The sequence below is a fragment of the Chaetura pelagica genome, unplaced genomic scaffold, assembly GCF_000747805.2.
Source record: "Chaetura pelagica isolate M959 unplaced genomic scaffold, ChaPel_1.0 scaffold425, whole genome shotgun sequence".
NCBI classification, from domain to species: Eukaryota; Metazoa; Chordata; class Aves; order Apodiformes; family Apodidae; genus Chaetura; species Chaetura pelagica.
In genome coordinates, this window is record NW_009953205.1 from 2,769,724 (window position 1) to 2,795,925 (window position 26,202).

At 37.8% G+C, this 26,202-nt stretch overlaps 1 protein-coding gene across 2 annotated transcripts; it reads right to left on the minus strand.

The window, feature by feature from the left end:
- Positions 1 to 5,010: 5,010 nt before the first annotated feature.
- On the minus strand, positions 5,011 to 22,987 carry CYLD (cylindromatosis (turban tumor syndrome)). 2 transcript variants are annotated; one of them, XM_009997446.1, is made up of 16 exons: positions 22,332 to 22,987; positions 21,236 to 21,538; positions 20,258 to 20,363; positions 19,122 to 19,220; positions 18,043 to 18,159; positions 16,177 to 16,556; positions 14,547 to 14,712; positions 13,727 to 13,868; positions 13,133 to 13,255; positions 11,756 to 11,847; positions 10,608 to 10,674; positions 9,336 to 9,468; positions 8,639 to 8,747; positions 7,481 to 7,599; positions 6,517 to 6,733; positions 5,011 to 5,195 (listed from the first exon to the last, which is right to left on the minus strand). In XM_009997446.1, the coding sequence occupies exons 1-16, from the start codon at positions 22,836 to 22,838 to the stop codon at positions 5,011 to 5,013; spliced, it is 2,865 nt and encodes a 954-aa protein (XP_009995748.1). In that variant the 5' UTR covers positions 22,839 to 22,987. The 2 variants fall into 2 exon arrangements, with proteins under 2 accessions (XP_009995748.1, XP_009995747.1); XM_009997445.1 differs by having other exon boundaries at positions 19,122 to 19,227; positions 20,256 to 20,363.
- Positions 22,988 to 26,202: the final 3,215 nt, after the last annotated feature.

Consider the following 26,202-nt stretch of genomic DNA (forward strand, 5'->3'; position numbering starts at 1 on the left):
AGCCAGACCCAGCTCGTCCTATCTGCGCCGCAGCGTGGTGAGACAATTCCGGCTACCCCAGCTTATAGGGGAAAGTATAATCCTGTCTTACCTGCACACAAATTGCGACCCTATACGGGAACTGTGTCGGGCATATTTCCCCCTCCTTCCATCACTTAAATAAGTAAATAAGGTGTGTAACTAAGGTGTACCCATATATATTTCATGTGTTTTAATCACTCCTTTTGAACCTCCTGCCCCAAATTGCTTTGTTTTCCCCACAATAAACCATGCATTTCGTTGGAAATATTAGTAAGCACTGAGCAAGTTATTCACTCGAAAAAGTCAGGGCATAAGCCCCTGTCTCCTCTGTGTGAGGCGATACCCACGTGTGGATCTCTCAGCACATCCTGATAAGCGTAATACGCTCCAAAAAGGAGATATAATAGGTCGCGGATCACGACAGTAAGGTACTAAGCATTTTGAAATTTGACTTTTTTTCCCCACAGACAAACTAGAGTTAGCCATAGCAGCTTCTTGTTGGTTTTTCATTATAGTATCAGGCCAGGTACTAATTGGTAGGACAAGTAGTACACTTAGACCTGACTTGCTAGAGTACAGCAAGTCCTAAGCTTCCAAGAAATAGTGAAATTGAGAGGCTATCAAAATACATAAAAAAATAAAACACCCTACAAAAACACTATTAATTGCTTGTTCAACACTATTAATTGCTTGTGACACTCCCAAAATTCCAAGCCCCCAAATAAGTGGAGCCATAACATTTTTAATTAAAGACAGAAAAAGCGCATGGTACATTCCTTTCCAGTAGCAGCTAATTCCACTCTACCACTGGGCACAGTGGGGGGGGGGGTGAAGAAAAGTTAAGGTTAGTTGAAGGCAACCTGGTACACAGTCTTGGAGACAGGCTTGATAAGTGTAAGAGAATATTTGTGCACAAAACATGGGATGTTTATTAGCAAAACATCAGAAGAACATGCTTTGTTACAGTAGTAAAAATACACAAAGCTTTCAAGCTGCTTTTTACACCAAGTCAGTTCTGAAATCTTAAAAAATCCATTTTGCAGCATATTGTGCCTTACCATTCTATTAAACAGGCTATCAATAGGGATCGCCGTGACTATGCTCATCTCTTCAGTGGAGTATAAAGTGCACAAGAAAAGTAAGTACATTGAAATGAACCATTTATGAGTAATTTGTTACACACAGTACTTGCTTATAATGGAAATCTCACAGGCTGTTTTGTAAAAACACTGTACTGTTTTCAAGAGCACAGTCAGTATCACAGATAATAGAAAGACCTTTACTGAACATACATATCTGTATTTTCCCTCCAATTATGTCCCACACCAAAAGACAAGCAATCTGATGTAGCACTGTGTGGTTGGGGCTTCTTGGGGCTTTTTTTTCTTTGCTTTTTTTTTCCCCTGGTAATGTGCAGGGCATCACCTGTACCTCATACCTTTGCCTCTTTACCCTCTATGTTCAAATAAGCAACATTTAGTGGTGCAGTGATTTGTTCCATTTTCTACAGATTTAAGCCCCCGTTTCTAAAAATGACTAGCAGAGTAGGAGCAGAGAATCACGTGGGGGTGCAGTTTTTCTGCCTCATTCTGGAAGTTTATGCATTCTAGAATTTGAAGTTTTTATAGGCTGCCAGGAACCCTATTTTCTGTGTGTTTTCCTATTCACAGGTTAAGGCCATTGTTAGCAATACTTAAGAGTCAAACCATAAAGCAATCATTTAAGTAAGTACTATTAATTTATGGGTACATTCACTGTATTAAAAAAAAATAGAGACAACTGATTGGAAGTGTCCCAAATGCATTAAACACAAAAGTTGGGTGCTGAAGTCACTGGAATCTTTGGGCATTACATTTAACAGTGGTAAGTGCTTTAAACTGCAGGCTACGTGTTGTAGGCTAAAACCAGTTTCTTACCCTTGTATAAAGTTATTTTACAATTTTCCTTCCACAGTGAAAACACTTTGGCTGTATACTCCTGAGAGGAAATAAAAAATTGGGGTAGTTTCCATAACATTTCATTTACATTGCCAGATTAGCGCCAACCCACTGCAGTACACCATAAACCAGCACTTTTTGGATTAAAAGAAGACAACTTAGCTGTCAAAACCAATGTGCTTTTTTTTTTTTTTTCTTTTCTGAATTAGAAGACATCTCTGCCCTCTTAACTGATAAGCAATAAACTATGTAATTACATTTGCAAAACTATTTATGGTTTTGCAATCATGTAAAGCAGTACAAAATGCAGGCTGTAAAGCACCACCTGCATTTAAAACAGTATTTGTCAGCAAGAAGCATGCACAGGAACACATATAAACTCCCTCCAAGTTTGTTTTTTGCTGTGCATTTCCTTACTGGACCACGTCTTACCATGTCCAGTCAAAGGCCAGAAGATGGGAAGGGAAGAAGCCAAGCAGTTAATTTACATCTGGCTATTGTTATTCGCTTCTGCTAACAGAATATGCATCCTAAAGTAATGGGACTTGTAGTTGTGAAAAAAACTTAATATGGTAACCAAGTCCAAATCTCCCCTCTGGCCACAGCTCTTCCACAGTTTTCTGAGTTTAGGCAAGAAGAGGTAAGGTAGCCAGGTAGTACCTAATACATCTAAGTGCTGGGAAGGATTGAGGGGGAGGGTTTGTGTGAAGGAAGAAAGATGACAGACATGGAAGACATGAAAATAACACATTAGGCAAACTAGAAAATAAATCTAGAGGAAAAAAATCTAGACATTCAAACTGGTCTCACTGGCAGCGAGGTTTGTGCTCGTTCAGGAGGGAACACTTACTTGCAACTGCTTTCAGGTTTAGAGTGATGATGGGGCTAGAAGGAAAGCCTCAAACTTCGTAGAGAGCAAGTTGCGGGTGTTGTAGTATTATTATTGCCTTTTTGTGCAAGTCCCCTCTTGCCTGGTTAACAGCTCTACCGGAAAACATCACCTGAGCTACCTGGAGGCAATGGCCAGACTTCCTCTTCCATCTGCAGCCAGTCGTGGGTTCTCATACCTTCTGCTCAAATCATGTAAGTGTTCTCCAGGCCTAGCTGCCTGGCCACAACCTACAGCTAGGAGTTTTACCTTATATTGCCTAGGAGATGCCTCTGTTGCACCTTTATTGACATATCTGAGCACATGCAGGTGCTGTCTCAGAGTAGGATGATATGTAGCTAAGGAAAAGCCAGTGGACAGTAACCCAGCCACTGACGGATGGGTAGCAAATCCAGCACCTACAGCCTCACTGCAATTTTTCAGGTGAGTTTCAAGAGCTCATAGAAGTACTGAAACTAAACAGAGAGAGCTTTGCCAAGGAGCACAGACTAGATAAATAAGGCAAGGGAACATGGAAGCCAGAAGACTACTAAAAGGCAAAAGCAACAGTGACACTTCTAATAACTTCCTTGCTCTTATGAATTAAAGAGAACACTTCATGCAGCAGCTAATGGAACAGATCAGCTATTTCAACAACCCATACTTTAGACAAATTAGTCTTTCAAGCATAATTGTCAAACATCTCTCTAGTACTATTACGTGGTAGAGTGTCCCAAATAAATATTGTCCAAGAACAACGTAACCACATTTTCTGCTATATGGGATTAGTCACCATTATCTTCAGAACAATGACATTTCCAAAGTGGCTTTTCCTGTTACATTTTATGACTACTCCTTCTATAGACCTGATCCTCAAAAGGAAGTTTTCCATATAAAACATAAGAGATGAAAATGTATAGCTCATATATATATGCAATTGGTACAACCAGATTTTACTATATATATATATATATATGTGTGTGTATGTGTGTATATATATATATATATCTCTACATGTTTCCTAGTCAGTGTAGGCAGAAATAGCTAAAAAGCAACTAAAACAACATTTAATTTAATTGCAAACAGGAACCAACAGACTTCAAAGTATACTACTTTACATTAACACAGGCTTTGCAGCTTTTAGGTTTAGGTGTACTTGGTATACAGTGAAATTCTTCCTTATAGTTTCTTCTTTCCAGGCTGAAACTTTTAATATTCATCAGTAATCCTGAAATGAAGAGTCAAATGTGTAACATAGTCTCAGGTAGTAGCTTAATGTACTGTAGAAAAGTCAGTTTTGTTTTACCAAGGACTAGCATCCACTTCAGTAACATTCCCTGAGGCATTCTGCTGTGTGATTGTTTTGCCCTCCAATCATTTGTATATAGTTGCTGTTCTGTTCCAGACTGCTTTGTGTCTTTAAAAATAGACACTTAGAAAAAGACATCTGTTAACTTTCATTGCTAATTTTGTATTTCAGCAATTACACTTCCCCTTAATACCCTCTCTCCTCCTCTTTTTCCCTTCCAAAAATTGCAAGTTAACAGCAAATCTGTACGCTTGATTTTCACAAGATAGGAATTCAGATCTTGAAATCAACGTTAATTTCTGAAGATGCAAATGTGTGACCTGGAGAGAATGTAGCAGATAGGAAACAGAACAGAATTAAGAGGCAGTTGGCAGACTAACAGTCGTCTTACTAAAACTGAATTAATTCTCTCGTGAAGAAACTATGATGTGATCATGGGTGGGGAGAACTGGTGGATGTGGAAGGGACAGAAACACAAGAGAATCATCATCCTTGGTCCCTAGATACGCACTGAGCAAGAACACTATAGCTTTACGTTCTCAGTGGACTAAGGAGGTTTCTCCTGATGAAATTCCACCTTTAACATTTCAAAAAAGCCTGTGTGTAATCAATGCACTTAAAGCTTTAAGTTTTAATAACTTCACTTAGACTTTGTTTATAAAACAAACACGCACCAGCACACTTCCTAGAGTGCATAATGCTTAAATACTGCAATTACAGAACTCCACATGTAGTTTTAGAACAACAAACCTTTTGCTTTCATAGTCATCGCATCCATTGCCAGCAACGGTTGCATTAAAACAAAACAAAAAAATGCAGCAAATGCAGGAGTCAGGAACTCTATGCTGTGGCTTCAGTTTACCAGATGACTTTGTTCATTTGTATAAACTCATCGTTGGGCTTTGATACATGCACATGTAAGCATCACAAAGTAGTCTTCGTGCACAACCTTGGATTTTTCTGGAATCCAGCGAGTGTAATTCTTCTAGAGACATCTTCAAGTATTCACCAACTTCTGGACATGGAGTAACTTGTGGAATGTTAAAGCCATTCTGACCTCCTTTTAAACACAAGAAGATAAAGATAAATTAGAATAGCATCTACCTATACGTACTCTTTATAATGTCCTTTAATTAGGACAGCCTCATTAGTTCCTGAAAATGCCTTCTAGAAAATAGGCAAATATGCCATTCTGGACCACTGCAGAGTAAACTTATATGAAAAGTATATTGTTCAAGAAAAATCACTATTGGTGACAGATATCTTGACAAGATACTGGTATACAATATCTTGTACTGTTTTCTAACAAATATCCACACAAACACCACACAATCCTCACCAGAATGAGAACTTTGGGTTTTCATTAAGACTACAAATTGTGTATGACTTTGGGAGAATGTCCTGAATGCATACTCCATCTCAAATGCCACAGTATTTGCTAATAACAGGACAACTAGTAACAGCTAATTTATAAATCTTGAGTGTCTGTACCTGATTTGAAACACTAAGGCAGAGTTTGCTCTTAGCCATTTTTTCATGTAAAAATGAGCAAACTCAAAAACCACAAGTTTGGCCATCCATGAGTTTTCCTCAGCAGACAGTTGATGGCTGCATTCCTTCAGGTCGTTATAGGCCACTTAGATCCTGTAGCAGTTTCAGTTTCTACAGGAATCAAGACTCTTCTCCCCACACCAAGTCACACTGTTTCAGAGGGGTTCAAGAATTTTTGGTGCAAAGAGTGTTCCTTTCAGTCTGACACTTAGATCTATTTTTGTTTTTCTCGGGCACCAGAATTGAACAGTCCTTATTTCAGCACTATTTAATGCAGTAGCATCTAAAAGAACACTTCTTTTACTGACATTTGTATTATTACAGAGTAACAGGTTTTCAACTGGTAACTCTGAAGCGACTCAAAGGAATGGCAAAGATATTGTACTGTGTGACTACTAATTTTATTCTAAAGACACCTACACTAACTCATTTAAGCAAACACAATAAAATATTTGCATGCTATCTGATAATTGTTTACTTAAATGTAGGCTGAAAGAACACAGGCCTGCAATTGGTTATTTAAAATTAATTTTCTCTGTCAAACCTGCGAAGCATAGAAACACATGTAAGGAGTCCCTCTAGAAAACTTCTGCAGTTATTTCTGTACCATCTACTTACTAAGGTATCCAATTTAGGTGAATTTCAAATTATGCAAATCAGTAGCTCCTACAAAAACCAACGTGCTGAGGTAAAAGGCTGGGTCAGATTAGTGTCCTAGCATCAAACACATCAAGCTAAATGCTATTAATAACCCCAAAATATTAAGACATTTAAACTAGGAGTACATGTCAAAAACAGAGAAAATGAGTAAGAACAAAGAAGAGCTCTACCATCCCGATCTGCCATGCTGTCAAAAAAAAGCCAGGCGGAGTCATCCCTCCCGTATTTCACAAAAGCTACATAGTGGCTTGTTTCTATGCAGAGAACGGCAAACAACTCCATCTTCTGGTGTGGAATGCAGCCATGTCGCCAATCCCAGTCTGGCAGATCTTTAGGTAGTGACAATGGATTGAATTTATGACTCTGTCTCTTGGGATGAAGATGAACCTACGATTGAAGTGATAGTGCAGAAGGGAAAAAAAAACCACAACTCCATAAGATTACTTTCTTACTTGTGGCAGACAAAGCTAAAAAAAGAGTACTGCTACTGAAGGGATGATTCTTGGCATTAGAGAAGGAAGCACAGGAACAGTAGCAGGGCTGAACATCCCTTCTTTGTTTCCCCACCAGCATAGTTCAGTATTGCCCAGAACACACAAACCTAAGGTTACAGGGAGGTCAGATTTAATGCAACAATTTTCTATTATGCTCAGACTTGAGAACAGGCCATGGCTGTGACAGCTTCTCGCAAGCTGCCAAACAACTCTCTACCTCCCACACAGGAGGGCTGGAACTAGATGATCTTTAAGGTCCCTTCCAATGCAAACCATTCCATAATTCTATGATTATATCATTCTATGTAATGAATTTATCAACTCAAGTAAGTTTGCATGTATGTAAAATTGTCATTTGAAGCAGGCAACAGGAAACAGATTCCAAGCTGCCTATGATTATGACCCCTCCACAGGATTTCATCCTGGGTATGGCAGTTGCAGGTAAGAACCTGTTGATGAACACACCACAGAGGCAACAGAGTTCCTGATTTGCCACTGAAGGCTGCACTTCACTTGGTGGACAAAGTTACACCAGTGCTGGTGAGAAAATCTCCCTAAGCTCTTATGCCTTTCTTTCAATTGTTACATCTTATATACACGCCTTGGGTGAAAGCCATGTAGAATAATAAAAACAACTTACTTGTGTATTGCATGTTTTGCAGAACTGCTTGATTTTCCCAGCAGAAATATCAGTGTCTTCATAACATTCTCTGCACTCATACATAGCAAGCCCTCCACATATACGGCACTGTCTGGGAGCTGCATTTTTAAAGAAGGTATCAGTCTCCCATTTGGGAAGGCTTGTTTTGGTTTTTAAGACAACAGGTATGGAAAGGAGGGACGATTGCTACTTTAAATGGAGAAAAACACTACATTAAAAAAAGCTAAAACCAGATTGCCAATTAAAGTAGAAAAGCACCACTGCATTTAACTTCTTCCCTTTGACATAAAAATATTCAGAGTGGTAAGTTGCAAAACAAAGGAAAAGTTCTATCAATTGCATGAACAAATAAAACAGACTTTTAAATCAAGTTGGTTCTCTCCCATCATGTGTGGAGTTAGCTTAGCCCCTGTCTGTCAACACCAGAATAAACAAACATAAATGAACAGCATAAGCTAATGGCCATGACAGTGAAAGAAAAGGCCACAAATTTCAGATATTATTTTTCTAATAAATTTTAACAGTTTTATTACTTCATATCTCAGATTTCAATCTGGATGTCTTCTCTTAGGCAAGGCAAAAAAAATCAGTAGATGACAAATGTCAGAAATTTAGGTCACAAAAAGGTGATAGATTTATAGTTGAAAAAGGCATGATCATTACATGCCAAGGATTTACATCATCTCAGGTTCTCTCCTAGTTTGATAAACTAATGACAAAAAGAAACACACAGCACAAACTAATGAAGACTAATGAAACTCAACCAACATTGTAAATATCTTAACTAATTTCTGTGCTACACTTAGCTTAAGATCTCCTACCTGCCACATTAATTCTTTAGGTGCTAGTAATTTTAACAGTCTTGAAGTAAGAAGTTTAGTTGTATAGATACTCAAGAATGAAACAAACATAATCAAGCAAATTATATAACTTTTCATTTACATGAGAAAAAGAAGCCTTCTAGCCAGGAAACTTCTCTTTCTCCTCAGCCTGAGCATCACACACTACCTTGTTAAGTATTTAATAAAAAAAATAAATTAAAAAAAAAACCACCAAAACTACCAGGGGTACACAGTTTCACTGTGTTACTCACTCTCAAAAACTCTTTCATTACACAAGACGATGTTATATACTTACTGTCTTCAAGTAAGTCTGTTATATTTAATTCCAAGGATGGGAAAATTTTGTTGAACATTTTGAAGTCTTTCCCAAACCGAGGCATCTGGATAATCAGGCAAGAAGGTGCCTAGGTAAAATGTAATGAGCTTGAAATAGATAATTATTGAAACTTAGAGACATACTTCTAATGCTATAAACATATTCATGTTATTTAAACTTGCAGCCCACTGACATCAAAATTAACAAGACAGTAAACAAAACAAAATTAAGTCTTCAAAAGAAACTACAGATAAAAATAATCCAGAAAAGTGGCATCTCAGTAACTGTCAAACGTCTCTAGTCCATGTCATGCTCAAGTATGATATTAAATATACTGGACTACACTGCCCTGGCTGGGGGCAGGGAGGAGAAAAAAAAAAAATCTTAAAAGCTTTTAAAAACAAGTATATCCAAGTATTAGACCTTAAGACAACTTGCTGCTAATAACAAAGGAGTTTTATTTTAGTAATTCTTTACCCTAAATTACTTTGGTCTGTCCAGCCAAAGGATATATGTCATTAAGTATTCTTGTAATGTAGGCAACCTGTACCATTGACCTGCCTCTCCCATCTCCAACATGTCTGTTGGTTTTGTACCAAGTCCCACTTTTGTCCCATTGCTGAAAGGGCAAACATGGAGGTATCATCCCTCCTACAGAGCAACAGCTGTGACTAACCTCTGCAAACTTCAAGTTGCTGTTGATGAATGACCACTCTAGCAACTGCTGAATGGTGGGGACTCCAACTTTCTCATTTTTGTCCATAAAAATTTGATAGAAGTAACAGTCTTGTACTTTCTGACCTGCTGATCTAAAAACAGATTAAAAAAATAAATTCTGAATCTCTGCTGTAATGATGACTGCATTTTACTAGGAAAATTACATCTACTTGAAAATACAACATCCTCTCTGCACTGAACTCTAGTGTACTTTAAAAAAAAACAACAAACCAACAACAACCAAGGGCATTAGATGACAGGCAATCAATTTTAGAAAAACTTATTTAAGAAACAAAATGGGTGTAAGTTTGAGAGTCTGCTTTAAAAGCATATGCCTGTGCATTACTGAACTACCAAATAAGAAACGCTTCCTAAGCACAGGCATCAAAAACTCCCACACACTAAAGCAGCTTTAATTGTAAGGAGAATTAAGAGTTTCAGTAATAAAATATCAAAAGAAGCAACAATAAATCTCTTCAGTGTGATATTCCCAGTATCTGGGTTTCATGAGACTTCCTTTAACTCGGGAAGGTGTTTACACTGCTTCCCACAGTAGAAGTCTCAGACGGATGTGTTGGACATGCTATATAGGTAACAGAAAACTGTCCAAAAGGATAGTCCCAATTTAAAGGCTGCCCAGCCCTAAATGTTAAGAAGCCTTCCACAGCCAGGCAAGCACTGGGAAGGCTGCTGCACTGCCTGCCAACACTAGCCATTGTGAGTGCTCTGAATAAAAATCCTCACCAAAAAAAAACCAACACAACCCACTAAAACAAACCAACACATACCACAAACCAACCTCTCTCAAAAAACAAGAGCCACAAACCCACAACACAATTTTAGATGGGCAGGGAGAGGGACAATGGATTAAGCTCAAATTTAAGTAACATCTGAGGTCAGATGTTTGAAAACATCAACATTAAGTACTGACATTTTCAGGTAATATTTTTGTTACAGACATAAAAGAGATACTTGGGAAGAGAGCTTCAGGTGAGTAATTCAAACTACTCTGAAAGGACATAAGAAAGGATGACTGTGCTCACACTGAAAAAATGTATTTTAATAATAAAAGCTATTATGTTAATTATGGGATTGTACCCCAGCTGTTTCAACAGAACAGTACATTATCCACAGGGCTTTATCAGCACATTGTATTTCCCAGAATTGAAGAGAGGCAGTAATAATAACTGTGAGGGTCATCAGCCTCTAAAAATAAGGAACAAAGATTCACCTTATTTTCAACAGTGGCTCAACTCTTAAAATATGGTGAAATAAAATATTCAAAAACTCTTCCGGATCTGGGAGGGGAAGAAAAAAAATATTGTTAGTAGGCAAAACCAAGTATACTGTTCAAGACTATTTTTAAATAACGTTTTCAAAATTTTAGTAGGAAAAAAGGTTTGTTTTTACAGCTCTATTAGCACAGTAAGTTTATAACACACTATGAATATTTTCATGACACAAAGCCCCTGCTGGTATAAAATGGGCCTAATAAGACACAGGCTCAACTGGGAAGCAAAGCTTTCCCATGCAATTCAAAAAGATTCTTTGTATTTCCAAATAATCATTTGGTGCCACACAACTCTTCCAAAAGAAGTAAAACCTTCCAAGGAAACAGTGAAGCAGCAGGGAAGTGGTGAGGAGAAGCAACAGTAACACTTACATAAAAAGTACACAGCAGTACAAAGTTCATTTAAACTACAGCCTGAGTTCTCTAATCAAGAACAGACAACACCAACTTCCCAGAGCTCCATCCTCCCCCAACACCGAGCGCTTTCTGGTGTATTTCTCTTCCTGTCACTACTGCAATAAATATTGGTTTCCAGCATTTAGCATTTACAAAACCTGTAGCATTCTCCCAAACAAAACCGAAACAGCTACATAATAAAATGCTAATTAGCATTATATGCAGCAGAAGATCAAAAGATTGGGAATTAATTTCTCTAACGTGAACAACACACATTTCTTAAAATACCACATTGCCACTGTGACAAGGGAATGTTGTAGTGGAAAGATTATTCCTCAGGGACCAAAGTGACATTCTGAAAGAGGACAAAGACCCTAGCCTTATCAGTTTTCATTTCTGAGAAAGAGCCTTAGATCTCCCCTGACTGCTAGAAGGGAGTTACACAGGCACAGCAAGGTAAGAAACCCAGTCAGTGGAAGACTCATGGCAGAAACCCTTCAGCTAACGTTCCTTACAGACCTGAGGAACCAGAAAAGATTTTACCACCCAGTGGCCACTCCCATCCCCAGTAGATATATTACTGCTACAGAGAAATATCTGTTTTGTTCTAGAATAATGAGAGAGCAAGGTATTTCAGTTCCTTCATAATATTTTCCTTACAAATCTCAAAGAAAGGAAACCTCCCCAGTTACCTTTTTCCTCTGAAGTGAATCCCGATGCAGCCTCAACTTTTTCAAGTATTTTCCTCAGTTTCATTATTTTTGTAGCACATACATATCCATATCTAAGATAAATAGGTTTAGTAAGCTATAAGCCAGGTTGTGATCAAGTCAGAGAAGTACAATAACACTCAAAACCTCTGAAATTCTGAAATACAGGCTCTCAGATCCTTCTTTAACTACATCCTTCTGTGTAATACTTCTTTAAAAATGTGTTGACTCCCCGTACTCAATCTGACTTCCAGTTTTTTAATACAGTACAAATGCAGTTGCAGTGCTGAGTGTTCCTGCATAACCTTTATGAGGTCTTTTTAAACATTAACTTACCGGGATAAATCTTATCTGATTTGTTAGTGAATTACTTTTTGTTTGATTCAGTCTCATTTGCACAGCTTAATACACTATTTTCAGAATGTCACACAGTAACAGCACTGCAGGAGTTGTTAATTAAAAATATTTCAAAATATTGAAAAAACTACAGAAGTCTATTGCTGACCTAAGAAGCTGAAGTTTTGAGTATTTGCTCTTTTCCTGTATAACTTCACAAAAAGTGCAAAGAAAGAAAGTGGTAAGCATGGAGGCAAGGTAGAAGTAAGACTTTGTCTTCTCAGCCATTTGAGACTTCTGCTATTGGTGTTTATCCTACTACCTACACCGTAGAACCCAACACACCAACCAAAGTGCACACACAAGAACAAGGGTTAGAAGCCATCACTTTATTCCAGGAATCAAAAGTAAAACTTTGCCATAAATTGTTCAGTGACCACACACAGAAGTTCAGAACTATAGCTCTATTATTAGCTTGTTTAAAATAAAAAAAAAGCTAAAATGCAGATTTTTGTCTTATTTCCTTTGTTTACTTTGTCTAATAAAAGGACACAAGTGTTATTACTTCTTCAGTGTTTTGACCACTTGCAGACCATGTGTAAAAATTAATGAGTTTTAAAGCCCTACCAAATCTTTCAAAATGTGAAACTCCACATAAGATAACACACTTTTCTTGAAAAGAACAGCATTAAAACCACGTAAATATGAATGCTGTGAACAAACATAATGTGTATTTAACAATGCTTTTGCATTCACACCTATACAAATTTTACCAGAGGTTTATGCTGATCACACTCTCAAATAGAGACTACTGAAAATACTTTCCACCAAACAATGAATAACTACTTCTAGTTACCACTGACTGAATTCACCATGAAGAACAAGTGGAAATACTTGAAAAAGACTGAACAGAATGGCAGCAACAGCAGCTAAACTTCTCAGGTTTGCAATAGGAATGCTTACACAGGAGGATCTAGTATAAAATCTGTATTAGACCAGAGAGCAGTTCATGCCTTTACTTACATTCTCAGAGGATTCACAATCTCTGTCCGCAACAGCTCTTGAGTCTCACTATAATATTCTACATCATTCTTTTCTTTAGGTCTGAGTAACACAGTGTCCAAAACAGAGCTAAAAGAGAACAGGCTACAAAGAAAAAAAAGAAAGAGCAGGTTGTTTTGATCCTGTAAGACACAACCATTCACACGTCTAGGCAAGATAAGACAAACCAAAGCCCCAGGAATAATTAAAGAACTAAACAAACTCAAAAAGATACACTTACGGACAGAGGACAACACAGCCATACTAAACAGCAGAAGTCCACTCTAACCCAACATCCTTTCTGCAGCAGAGTACAAAGCCAGTTGCCAAGGCAAAGAGATGTTTCCCTCCCTCCATCCCTGGGTATAGATACATATTGGCCAGTATAATCTGGACATGATTAGCACTTTGTGTTATTTAGCAAATGCTGCAGAACTTGTTCAAATTGCAGAGTAACATGCCACAGACTGCAGAGCATGGCTCTGTAAGCTGCACAGGACTACAAACAATCATTACAACAAAGATCACGTTTTGCATTTCTAGCATGGGATGCCACTATACAAATTATCAACTTACCAGAATAAGGTGGAGTCTAAGTAACAGGAGTTGTAATGACCCTGGATACCTTTCTTCTTTCCAATCATTGTCTCTAAACCTTCTTTTTCCATTTTTGGAGGAGTGTTTTCTTCTACCACTTCACTTAAGTAACCTCCAAAGGCTGAAATTTTTTTTTTCAAAAGACACTTTAAAGCCTCAAATTTTAGCCTCCTTGAGATTTCCCTATTAAAGTTTTATAGCTAAATTGCTGCCTTAGTGCAAGCATTCCTTCTCAGGACTAGAACAGCATTTTACTATTGCTGAGACTGACTGTCTTCCAGAGGGGGAACAAGACTTACATTCCACTGACAACAAATACTCAAGTGCTTCAGGAAGCCTGCAGCACTGAAATTATTTTACCCAGCAGGAATTAAGTTCTCTTCTCATAAATGCCTTATTCACACTACCTGACAAGTATCAGACACTTTTTTCTTTGCTGTTGTCCCGAGCAATACAACATGTCCCAGGAAATCTAAAATATTTGAAGTTAGAAAAAATTTAAGTTTTTACCACTAACTTCCACCATAAAAATAAATGCTTTTCTATGTTAATAATTAGGAAAAAAAAAAAAAAGCTTACATTATAGAGAAATATATTAATATTTTCTTGTTTTAAAGCATAAAAGTATTCTACAGAAGCATTATGTTCTGTACAGGCTGATCTATTCATTAATTCATTTAAGTAATACCTGTACAGATTTTCAGGTGTTCAATACAAATAACATATTGCAGGAATAAATAAAGCAAAACCCCAGGTCAGTTCCCAGCTGATAAATAAGTAATAAGCAGAGGCTGAGTACCTAGAGAGTTGCAGCGTTCTATCTGGTTGGAAACAGGCTGTAGTGAGGCAAACCTGGAATCTGGCCTGCAGCTCTTCAGTTTAACAAAAAGAGCTTTCTTTGGAGCACAAGTGAAGTATCGAGTTCCTTTAAATGTTCCATCTGTACAACCTGCACATTCATCTTCCTGAAAATTAAAGTGAGAAGTTTTCTTACTTCTGGAATTCTGCAATAAGACGTTGGATAAACAAGCAACCAACAAGTCACCCTTCAGGTGAAGCCCGACACATGTTCCTGCATTTTAGAGCACAAAGCATCAGATGAGGTCTTCTCTAACTAGATCTATGGAGGAAATTAAGAGCTGCACTTTTTCCCTCATGCTTAAACTTTCCTTAAACTCCAACCAAACACAAAAGAAGTCCATCAGAAGCAGCTTGAGGGAGGTGAGGGAAGACAGCAAGAACTAAATCTAGTCAACGTTTAGGAACTTCACTAAGCCAGCTAGTCACTCCAGACCCCTTCTGTAGCTAGAAGGAACACACATGCACTACCAAGCACCTTTTAAAACTCAATTAAAATCACTGGGCTTTGGGCAGCATCAATACTTCCAGCAGGACTGTGGCCTGCACAAGAAAAATCCGTGAGGTTGATTTTGTGTGTTCTAAAGCAGGTAAGATAACACAAACCAGGTATGAAAAATTACCAATTTTTTTTTTTTATCTTTGATAACATGATTTAAGGTATCTTTTCCCCTTACTAACAATTGCTAGGTTTGAATGCAAAAATACATGCCAGGCAAGTCCAAGACCCCAGTTTAACACAAGGCATCCTAAAGATGCAGGCTCAGAACACCTGTGGCAAACTATGGCTTGAGCTTCACCCAGAAAACCCACAGCACCAAGATTTTTTTCTAATAGGTGAAATTCCAGTCACATTCTCATTTACTTTGCTAAAGATCTGTTTTGTTTTACCTAACTGTACACTGTTTTACCTGAAATGTTATTGAATATAATCCCAAAATAAAGAACCCCATCCCACTAATTGCATTCATATTAATCTGATAGCCAAGCACAACCTTGGCAGCAGCTGCCACAGGGTAGATGTCAGTACACAACAGCAATTTATGTTTGCAGCAACTGTGAATTTACAAAGGGCCCACGGGAACCCCGAAAGCTCATGGCTGTCAAATCAACAATATCACTACCATTCCTTATCAAAATCAGTCATGACTGTGACAGCCACAACTCTGATACTGCCTGTTCACTGGTATGCAAAAGACAGATACAAAAAATTGATACTAAATAAAACCTCTTACAGCCAAGGTATTTTATGTACATCTGCATTCAAAGAAACTTTAAATATGGTCAGCTTTTTTCAATTAAAATCTCCACCATGTAAGCAAAGTTAGTGACCAAAGTAAATTAAGTGACCAGTCCTACAAATTCCTATTACAACACAAAGACATCTCAGAGCCGACTGGCAGAGTAAGGTTAGAGCAGCCACAAAAGTCAGCTCATCCAAGAATTTAAGATGGCAACCTGTTTGGAAAAATTGCTCTAGACTGCTTTTGCAAAGCATCCAGGCACCAACTCTCAGAAACAAAAATAGTACTATGAAGTTAATTTTAGTATGAACTACAATTTCTATTTACCAGTTCCAGTCCAGCTAATACTTCATTTACACCAGGGGGCTGGCCAATCCAGCGGATTACTCCATAAAAAGGAGGATTTTCTTTAACTTCAGCCAAGGAACCTGCTTCAAGACCATGTGAGTTCCCAACTGGGCCTGCTGTTGATGGACTTTCCTGGTTAGCCGTAGTATTTACATCACCAATGACTGACTGAACAGATAAAGAGAGAGGACTATGTCCAATGGTACCATTAGTACTTGATGTTTTTGTCAAGCTAAACGGGAGGGAGTGAAATCTGTTTTCTGTAGAAACAGAGCTTGTTAAAGGTGGCTGCAGTGGTGGTGAAGAATGCCCAAATCCAGGAGATGAATCAGTAAGTGATTTTGCAGGGTCTTCAGCAACTGTTAAAAGCAAAACCAAGATGTTAGTAAGTGTTTGGGGTTTTCTTGCCCATCTTACAAAAGGAAAGACTTAGCTATCAAACCAATCAAGTGTATCTGCAACCACATCTGATTTCACGGGTGCCCTGTATAGGAGGGACCAACAGCTGGGGACAAGATCTTTGTTACCACAAGCAATGAAAATGAACAGCACAGAGAAAGGAGATGCTAGCCAGAAACTACAGGAAGGTTTAGATTGAACACTTTTCTTTGAATACAAGTGAACGTCCCAAGGATTATGACTGTAGTGGGCAAAAGGAGAAAGAATTCATTGGTCAGCGTGACTGCAGAAACAATTTGGTTCACAGCTTATACAGATGAGTAATTGCTTGCAGACATGATTTGCAAATGGAAAAGCATTTATCCCCCTGGCCATATCATAATATACTTTGGCTCTAACACAAGGAATCTATCACTGTCTATAAAAAATAAAGGATTTAAATAAATCATGACTAATGCAGTACGTGATAAATGAGATCACAGATGTAATAGCACAAGTGTTCTGTATCTTCTCTCATCCCTCTATACACTCTCTAATATACAACCAGTATTCACAGAGCAAAAGCCTCTTCTTCATCACCTCTGCTCCCCATGCTGTTTTATTAACTGAAGTTACTGTCCACACATTAAAAAAAAAAACAAAAACGTAATCCTTTACTTCTGTAGTCCTTTCTAGATAGAATATTTATCTTGCTTATTTTAAATTTTATTATAAACACATTTTTTAACAGAGTTCCAAGCTGTTGGAACCAAGAACAATTTTAACCCATTTTCTTTTACAGTTCATGGAATTCAGGACCTACTACTGCTTTAGGTTTCCACTGTAAATGAACAATTTACCTCTTCAGTCACTAAGGCAGCCAGTCACACTTTAGAAAAGTTGACCAGGATTAGATCTGGAAGCAGTGGAAGCAAATCAAGATATACTGATCCTTTGGGCACATGCACCCACACTTGTAAGAATTCGGAGAGATTTTACAGAAATTACATAAAATACTAAAAAACATGTATGTTTAGATCTCCCCTCCCTACCTTCAAGACTCATTGGCTGGCGTGGCACAGTATTACAGTTCCCTTAGATCTATAACATTAGCTATAAAAAGACAGGCAAAATAAAATTATTGTATACACTTGGACACAAGAAGTATCTTCATATCTTCCTTCCAAGCTTCAGCTTTTATTTTGCCTGCAAGACATACACATTCCCACAGAGCCGCAGATGATGCCAAGAAGATAATCTCCCACATGCAGAATAAAACACCAGGTCTGTCAATTAAGACAAAATATATTTTCATGGGGGTTCCAAGATGCTTTTTATGGTGTCTTCCACTAAGACTACATTTTCCAAATGTTTTGAATTTAAACTCATACTGGTTTTATTTGAAGAACAGCACTACATTGTAGTTTCAAGTCTATGCCTACATGAAAAGCTATCATCTCACTTTACCTTCATCAATATACCATGGGGGTTTTGTTTTTGTTTGAGGCTGAGAGTCAACTGATGAGCCATTTAACGTGTAGAAGACTTCAGATCTGTTTCTACTTCCAGGTTCAGAGGTAGATCCTGGAAAACAAGTTTTACTGAAGAGATCAATCTCTGTGTACAAAAGGTTAGCTATACTCCTACTTCATAGTATGCATTTGCTACTATACTTCCAAGAAGATGTAACTACCTTTCCACTAAGCATCAAAATCTCCCAAACAAAGCTAACACAGTTCTAAAGCTTGCAACAAGGAGGCATTTTATCCCAAATCAACTTAATCCTTCATGCTGAAATTTCAATTCACCAACCCAAAGATACCTCCCAAACACAATTTTTTCATTACCATAAATAAAGCATTTGATATACAGTGTACAGCAGGCATTTTTTGGTTTTAAAGCAAAAAAAAAAAGAGTAGGCAAATACATTACCAGTCCAATTCCACACAGCTATAACTTGTGCAAACATGCAACTGCACTTACTGCAGAGATCACGGCTGCCAGCACCCAATGCCAAGTGGAATGGAAGCTTACAAAATATGTATTTAAGACCCAAAATAGCCACTAGTAAACTCAAAAGACAGTGAATTTTGATTTCTGCCTTTAAAAAGATATAATTCCCTTCCAGGTTTTTTTTGTTTGTTTTTTTCTGAGATTATTTTCAGAGCTGGTCAAAACCAGAATTAAAGAAATTTATATTTTGGGTATTCAATTTTGGTTTTGAATCACAGCAAAATTGACTTATTCACTATTAAGCAGATCTGCAGAAGACAATCACAAACTTTATTTTTCAAACAATAAAGACAGACCAAACACACCCCACACTTTCAAAAACCAGAATGCAGCCCTGAACTGGCTATACTAGACAACTAAGTAATATGCTCCCAAATTTTTGCTAAACCTCAAACTGAGTACTCCACAGAAATATAACTGATATGTAACTAAAAAAATACATTAAGTGATAGAAAATGCAAGACAACACTTTGACCCAAGCAACAGCGATGTGTAATATTACATAGGTAAAGAAAATCAGTTCCCATACATACCTGTAGCCTTTGGCTTACTATGATTGAACAAGCTTTTGTCACCACCACCTCTTGAGGTATAGGCAAGCTTGGGAGGTCTCCTGTCCTGTGACACAGTCTCTAAGATGTGGTATATGAAGACAGTATTAGCTTCCCTTTTCTATGCTTTTACTATGTCTCAGAGAAATTCAACCTGAAACATAACTGGACCAAGGTCTAGCATCCTCAGTTAAAAAAACTGAGTGAAGCAAAACTTGTTTGGCACATAACCAACATTTTCTGTATACAGGATTTGCTTCTATCAAGTAATTACATTACTCTGAAGCCCACTATTTCTTAAATACAGTGACTAGACTGACTCCACAGTCTTCAACAGATGTGCATGCTCCCACTATAGGAAACGGATGCATGAATTCCGTACTTAGCTTTCTACCAATGCATCTACAACAAATGTTCTTTTTCCAGAAATGGAGAAGTCCCCGTGAGAGGAGAATTCATGCAAAAACATGCATCTGGAGTAAACCAACAAGTAGAAGATGAACATAAGATGAGTTAGGCAAACTGAAGAGAGAGGGCAACAGTTACAGACCAGAGGCTGCACAAGACTGCACATTCCTTAGTATCCATCTTCAGAGGGAGCACAAACAGAAGCTTTACATGAGAAACTTTTTTCTTTCTTCAGAAAAGGAATCAGGACTGCAGTCATTGCAAGTTAACACTATTCAGTGAATTACTGCATAGTGAATTATCCCACAGTCTCGCTATGAATTCTCAAGTATTTACTTCCAGAATGCATAAATTATACTATCAATACATTTCAAGCACAGAAAGAACAGCTTTCTGATCCAAGATTATTAAACTCCTAGAGTAAACTGAGCAACACTCAATACATATAATCCCTCTACAGACACTCAAATATTCATGATTACAACTGTGTAGTACTGCAAACACCATACAATTTGATATTAATTCTGTTCAATATTAAACCTTTTCTACTAGTGAGACTAACCAAAAGGAGAAGGAAATTGATAAGAAGTATAAGCAGAAGGTCCAAGTAATGCAAGATATTAATTCCACAGTTTTATTTTAATCATGTAACTGTGCCTGGGTTGAGATGCTATCAAAGTCTGCCTTCTGGTCAAGAAAGCAGAGCATACCTGGAATAACATCATTGATATGCAAAAGAAGTGTACTTTCAACACTTGCAAAACTGCACAGCTGTATTCCATTATATCTTCCATCCCAGTTTCCAATAGGATTATCCTAAAAATAGAAAAATATGTTCTATGTATCTGAACAGAAGATATGTATTGTACAGAATACACACACACGTGTCTGTAGGAACATATAAAGTAGGAAAATGAAATGTTTGACATCATCTACTTTCTCCTGTAACAGACTATTTAGAACAGTCAAGCATGACAGTCTTTAAAGACAAACACAAACTTTTCTTTTAATCAATATTTCCAATATTAATAAGCATTCTTCTACTAAAATCCATTATTTATAAACAAGTTAGAACAGTTCCAATGCATTGTTAAGCAACAGCTATTGCAATCAAGAAAATGGAAGCATCTGAACTACAAAACCAAAACACCTTTTAACTACCAGAAGTCTGAAAGCTGTCCATTTAAAAAAATTCTAGTTGCTAGAAGTAATTTTTAATTATAAGCTTCACATTTTCTTGAAAGATCAACTTTGGTACTTAAAACTCAGTATTTTCAAGGTAGAATGAAGTCAATCAAACAAAGGTGAATGAAAAAAAGCTTTTAAAAATAATTAAGAAAGAAAAAAGCACCCAGCCCACTTTTTTTAAAAGGCTGAACAAAGCCAGTCTGGCAAGACAAACACTCAACTCCATTACTTCAAGACTGACATCCAACATTGCAAGTAGCTCAGTGGAGGCTCCTCAGAATAACCAGTTTTCTCCTGAACTGATTAGCATCAAATATAATACCATTTACCTGATGCCAAAACCAATTACCACCAAGATGCATCTTTGAGCAAGTCTCTATTACCATTTTAGGTCAGCCTCCGCTGAAGTAGCTTGTTGGTAATGTTTCTTCTTCTAACTTGCATGTAACTCACTAGCTAACACACATGCAAAAGTTATTAAAGTCGTATTATTTTCTTACCATGTCCACTCCAACAACGTATCCTAAACTTTCGTTTCCTGGTAAGACATCACAGAATATAACTGTCCCATACTCTATACTCTCTCCTATCTTCAGAGAAACCCTGGAGTTGATCTCCAGAGGAGGAAGTTCTACCTGCATTGTGTCAACAGGAGCTGCATAGTCACTTTCCAGTTCATTGTCATCATCTTCCACCAGCTCCAGTTTGTCCAAAGCAACAAAAACCCCACAATCCTCATCGCATCTGAAAAGCTGCTTGCCTTGGTACTGTCCATCAGTAAAGCCCTGACCCCGACCTTCTTCCTAAGCATCGGAGAAGGAGGAACAGGAGGGGGGGAAAAAGAAAAAAAACACCAGTGTATTTTGTGCAAAAGCAGACTCCTAAAAAAGCAGTAACATAATTGAATGTTTTGGAGAAAGCAAGAATTTGTCTGATGAACTAGAATTACATGGGGAAGGCAAGAAACACTAAGATGTCTTTAGATGAGAGAATAGCTGCAAGCAGGAGCCTTTTTACTCAGAGAAGCATGTTTTCTTCAGGTGCAAATCTTGCTTCCATCATCAAATTTTTGACAGATGAAGAGGAGACTACTTCATACTAGACATAATGCTAAGTATGCAAAAGTTTCACTTAGATGCCAGAGACAGAGAGTAGATTTTCAAAAGCACTTGGGCCTGATATGCCCAGCAGTTCTTAGTGGGAATTGCAAAGAATTTAGGAAAAGATTAAAGAGGACTTTGAAAAATATACTTCTAATGCAATAGTAGCACCCTCCTGAATGTAATTATTCAAAAGCTTACAGCTGACATTAACTTTGCAGAAATTCCTCACAATGGCAACATTCTCTATCTGAACTAGTTGCTGTTTGATTTTTAGAGCTCCAGTAGCCAAATCTTTTTGCCAGCCCATGCACCTCAACAAGCTTCACTTAACATGCAGAACACAAGGCTAATGTTACGTGGTCTACAAAAAGACTGAAGGGGTAATGATGCTTCTAGCAAAAAACCTCATCTATTACAACTGCATTTTTAAATAGAAGATTTTTAGCTCATCTTGATAAGGAGAAATGTCATACATGTTTTTCAAGACACTTACCAGCAATTCTACTCCAAAGTATATCCCTGTAAGGGACCTTTCTTGCAATAAGGGTCCTCTGAAGCGAACAACTCCAGGAAATTTCTCCTCTCCTGATCTCAGCTGTACTCTAACAGGTGAGCCAATGTCTATCTGGATGCCTTTAGTTAACCTGCTTTTGCTTTTAAACAGACTGTATCTTTCCTCACAGTTAGTAATGGCCAAAAGCAACTCAGCTAGTTTTTCCTTTATTTCTATAACATCCTTCTCATCCACAAACAGGACTGCATGAGGTTGTTCTAAAATCTTTAATCCAATCTGCAGTTTCTTGCCTTTACAAGGAATATTTCTGGAATGTCCCACAGAAGAACGGTCTTGAAAAAACTGCCCGATGCTACCTTTGGGGACCTTCAAGAGCTTCTGAGTCTGCTTGTCTATTACACTGCATTCTTGAAGAAGCAAGTAAAAGATCCTCTCTTCCCAGTAAGATGAACTTGCTTTTTCTTGACTCCATAAGCCCGAATTCATTGTGATTAAAAATTTAAGAGCTGCACAAAGTCTTCAAGAAAAATAAGCTGTTGATTTTTGTGCGCTAATCTTGAGAAATTCTACTGGAGGGTCCAATCTTTGTGAAACAATGCAATATTCATTTTGAAAAGAACCAAATCCAGAGTAGAAAGCCTAGAATTAAAAAATAAAATAATTTTTTTTTTAAAAAAGGCAAAATGAAATTGGGAAAGTACAGCTAGTCTTAAGTAAAACACCAGAAAACCATTTACATCTGTGACCAGCCCCACTCCCGCTACAGACTAAAAATACTTCAGAAACATCTGAGACAGACAACATAGTATCAAAACAGCCACAGTACTGCTGGTCACAGACAGACTTGTTTCTACCTGTTACGGTTGTGCATTTCCTTTCCTTCTCTAGTTCCCTGAAGCAAGGGGCTATGGAAAAAGTGTAATGAAATGCAGAAAACACAGATAAGTGAAAGGAAAAAGAAATCTTAATTTCAGATGAACAGAAATAAATATCCTGCTCAAGTTTACAAACGGTATTTTATGGCAGCTTTCCACTGTGAGGATGTTTTCCCTTGCTTAAGTGAGCACTTACTTCTGACAAAGTGTACTACATCTGTCATCCCACCTAACACGGTGATTTAGTGAAGCAGAAAATTGTGTCAATGTAATAAAGCAACAGAAAATGGAAACTCTGGTAATTTATAACACCTATTTCTTTAGATAATAGAAATGGGCAGTTCTAGTAAGCAATAAAAAATGAAAAACAAATTGTACCAGCACTGCAACATGCAATTCTGAAGAAAAACCTGGAGGCTTTTCTTTTTATCATTTTAGAAAGATAAATCACTTCAACAAACAAGATATAACTTTCAGTTGTTAAAATTCCACAGAAGAAAACACCTTAGTTAAGCAGCATCCTAAGATTCATAGTTCACGATCAATAAACTAAACAACAATTTCAAAATACTTCATTACACATGGTAGCAGATACAGAAGTAAAATACATACACACACATATATATCTACAGTTTAGATCACACATGAAGTTACATGGTACCTTAACAGTATTTGTTCTTCTAAAGATGACAGAAAGGGTAGCATACAAGTCAAGGACAGACTGTCATGTAAATTTTCCTGTTACCAATCTGTGATGCCACAGTTTGCATTCAGTTAAAGAAGAATCTCAATTATTAATTATGGATTTAACTTCAGTAAATAAAAAGCAAGTACTCTTTGTCCTTGTGTCTCCTTTTGCTACCACATTCCCCCAAGACCTATTCTCTGATGGCATTCAAATACCACAAAATCTACTGCTGTTTCTTCCACCCCGTTTTATTCCAGCTCCAGAAGCTATCAGAAAGCAATGGAATCCAGTACTACTGTAATTATTTTCATCATTTGTTTTTAAACAAAAAAGAGTATTTAAGAAAACTATTTCCCCAAAGTAGTAATAACAACCACAGAGGACCTGAAATTTGTGCCAAGTAGCATACTTCTGTCACTAGGAATCCACACATTCCTGTGAGCCCCCTGGAAGGCTCTTGTGCCAGACACCTACTAAAGCCCTCCAAGACGCTACAGGTGGTGCCAATGTCATCATCACACTTCCACACAGCTGCTGCTGCAGCTCCCAGGAATTATGTAAAGTGCTTCCAGCTGCACAGTAATTAACACCTGAGGGACAGAACCTGCAGAACTTCAGACCTCACGAGGTGAAGTCTGGTAGACTGGCAATCTGTCTTCAAGTTAAAAAAGACTTTATTTTTTATAAACGTAAGTGGGCTTTTATGTTTGTTGATGATTAACAAAAGTCTGACATTGGTATCAGATTGAAATTGTGATGTTTTATATGGAAATTGATAATCAAAACAGGATCTCCCCACACTGCTCCCAAAGAAAATATTACTAAATGACCATTACTTTTTATAAGTCTACTCAGATACTAAAATAGAGTTCCACCCAAGTTCTGTCCAGTTCCCTCCCCTTACTTTTTCCAGACAATGAAGAAAAAAGAAAAGTCTTGTTCTTCATAGTTCTATTTTATGTTCCCAGCTTTGAAAGGCTGATGCACTTACTTTCCTTTTTACAAGCCATTCCACAAAGTTCATCAACCCTCAATACATTTCAAACAAGTATCTCTGACATTAAAGGGATCCTGACCTTTCCTATTTATAAAAATTATTGTTTCTAGAAGTGAAATATGTATGGGAATACAGACTGCAGTTCTACATACTTAGAGGAAGAACGAAAAATGTCAGAAGGACTCCACCATAACCCACCTACCTTCAAAGCTTCCCTAAGTGCCTTTTTTCCTCATCTTGAGTCACTGTTGTCACTACAGAGACATCTCTTCATAAAAACAGCTTGCTCTGAAATACGAGAACTTAGTTTCTACCCTACGGTAGCCTCAGATGAACTATAGAGAGGACTTTGAATCAGCTATCAGGTTTCAGCACGAACACACAAGTCTGTAGCTCTGACTCAGTACAAAATGCAGAGGCTAAAATAAAGTGTACAGTTTCTTACAAAACTTTTACTTTAAATACCAAGTTTTAAACAGCAGAGATGCAAAGTTATGTTACTCAACAGAAATAATTTTCAAAGCAAGGCTAAAACTAGAAGCAAATAAATTTAGCTGCAGCACAATGTACACAGAATTACATGCCTGAAATACAAGCCATGAACAGAAAAAACAGGAACTGTTTTTTCAAAATAGTGGCTGAAATATTGTCTGATACAAATAAGATCATACTGGTAACGTAATTTCTAAAAGAAAAAACACCGCTAAAAAACTCCACTAAGTTTTGTTAAGTGTTATAAATTTGATACAAATAGAACAAAAATCATTCTCAAGTATCAGAACAGTGTGGCACTACTAGATTTGGCAAATCTACACCAAAACACCATCACCACTGCTTTGCCGACAGCCCGGCGAGTCCTCTCCATAAACCAAATGCATGCGATCAGATTTTGAAATGAAAACCAAGTAGCTTTTGTTTTTTTAGCTTTGTTCGGCAGCGCATTGTTTAATGGCAAGAGCAACGCATCCGATTACCCGGAAAGAGAGTAAGACCCGGCCTATAACGTAAGATGGGACATGTAACGCACTTGCAAGGCACAAGGCTCGATGCAAGGTTAAGTTTTTAAGAATAATTATTTCCACCCACCCCTCGTTCTGAGCGCTGCCCCTCCCTCCCCGGGCGGGCAGGAGGCAGCGCACAAGCCCCACACGCCCGCAGGCCGGAGCAGCGGCCTGACCGGCGCTTAACGCTCAACTACGAGCAACGCGCACAGGGCCCGAGCTGGGCGGCCCCGCTCAGCCCTGCGGGAGCTGCAGCCTCCCCAGCAGCAGGGCCCGCCCCGCAGCAGGG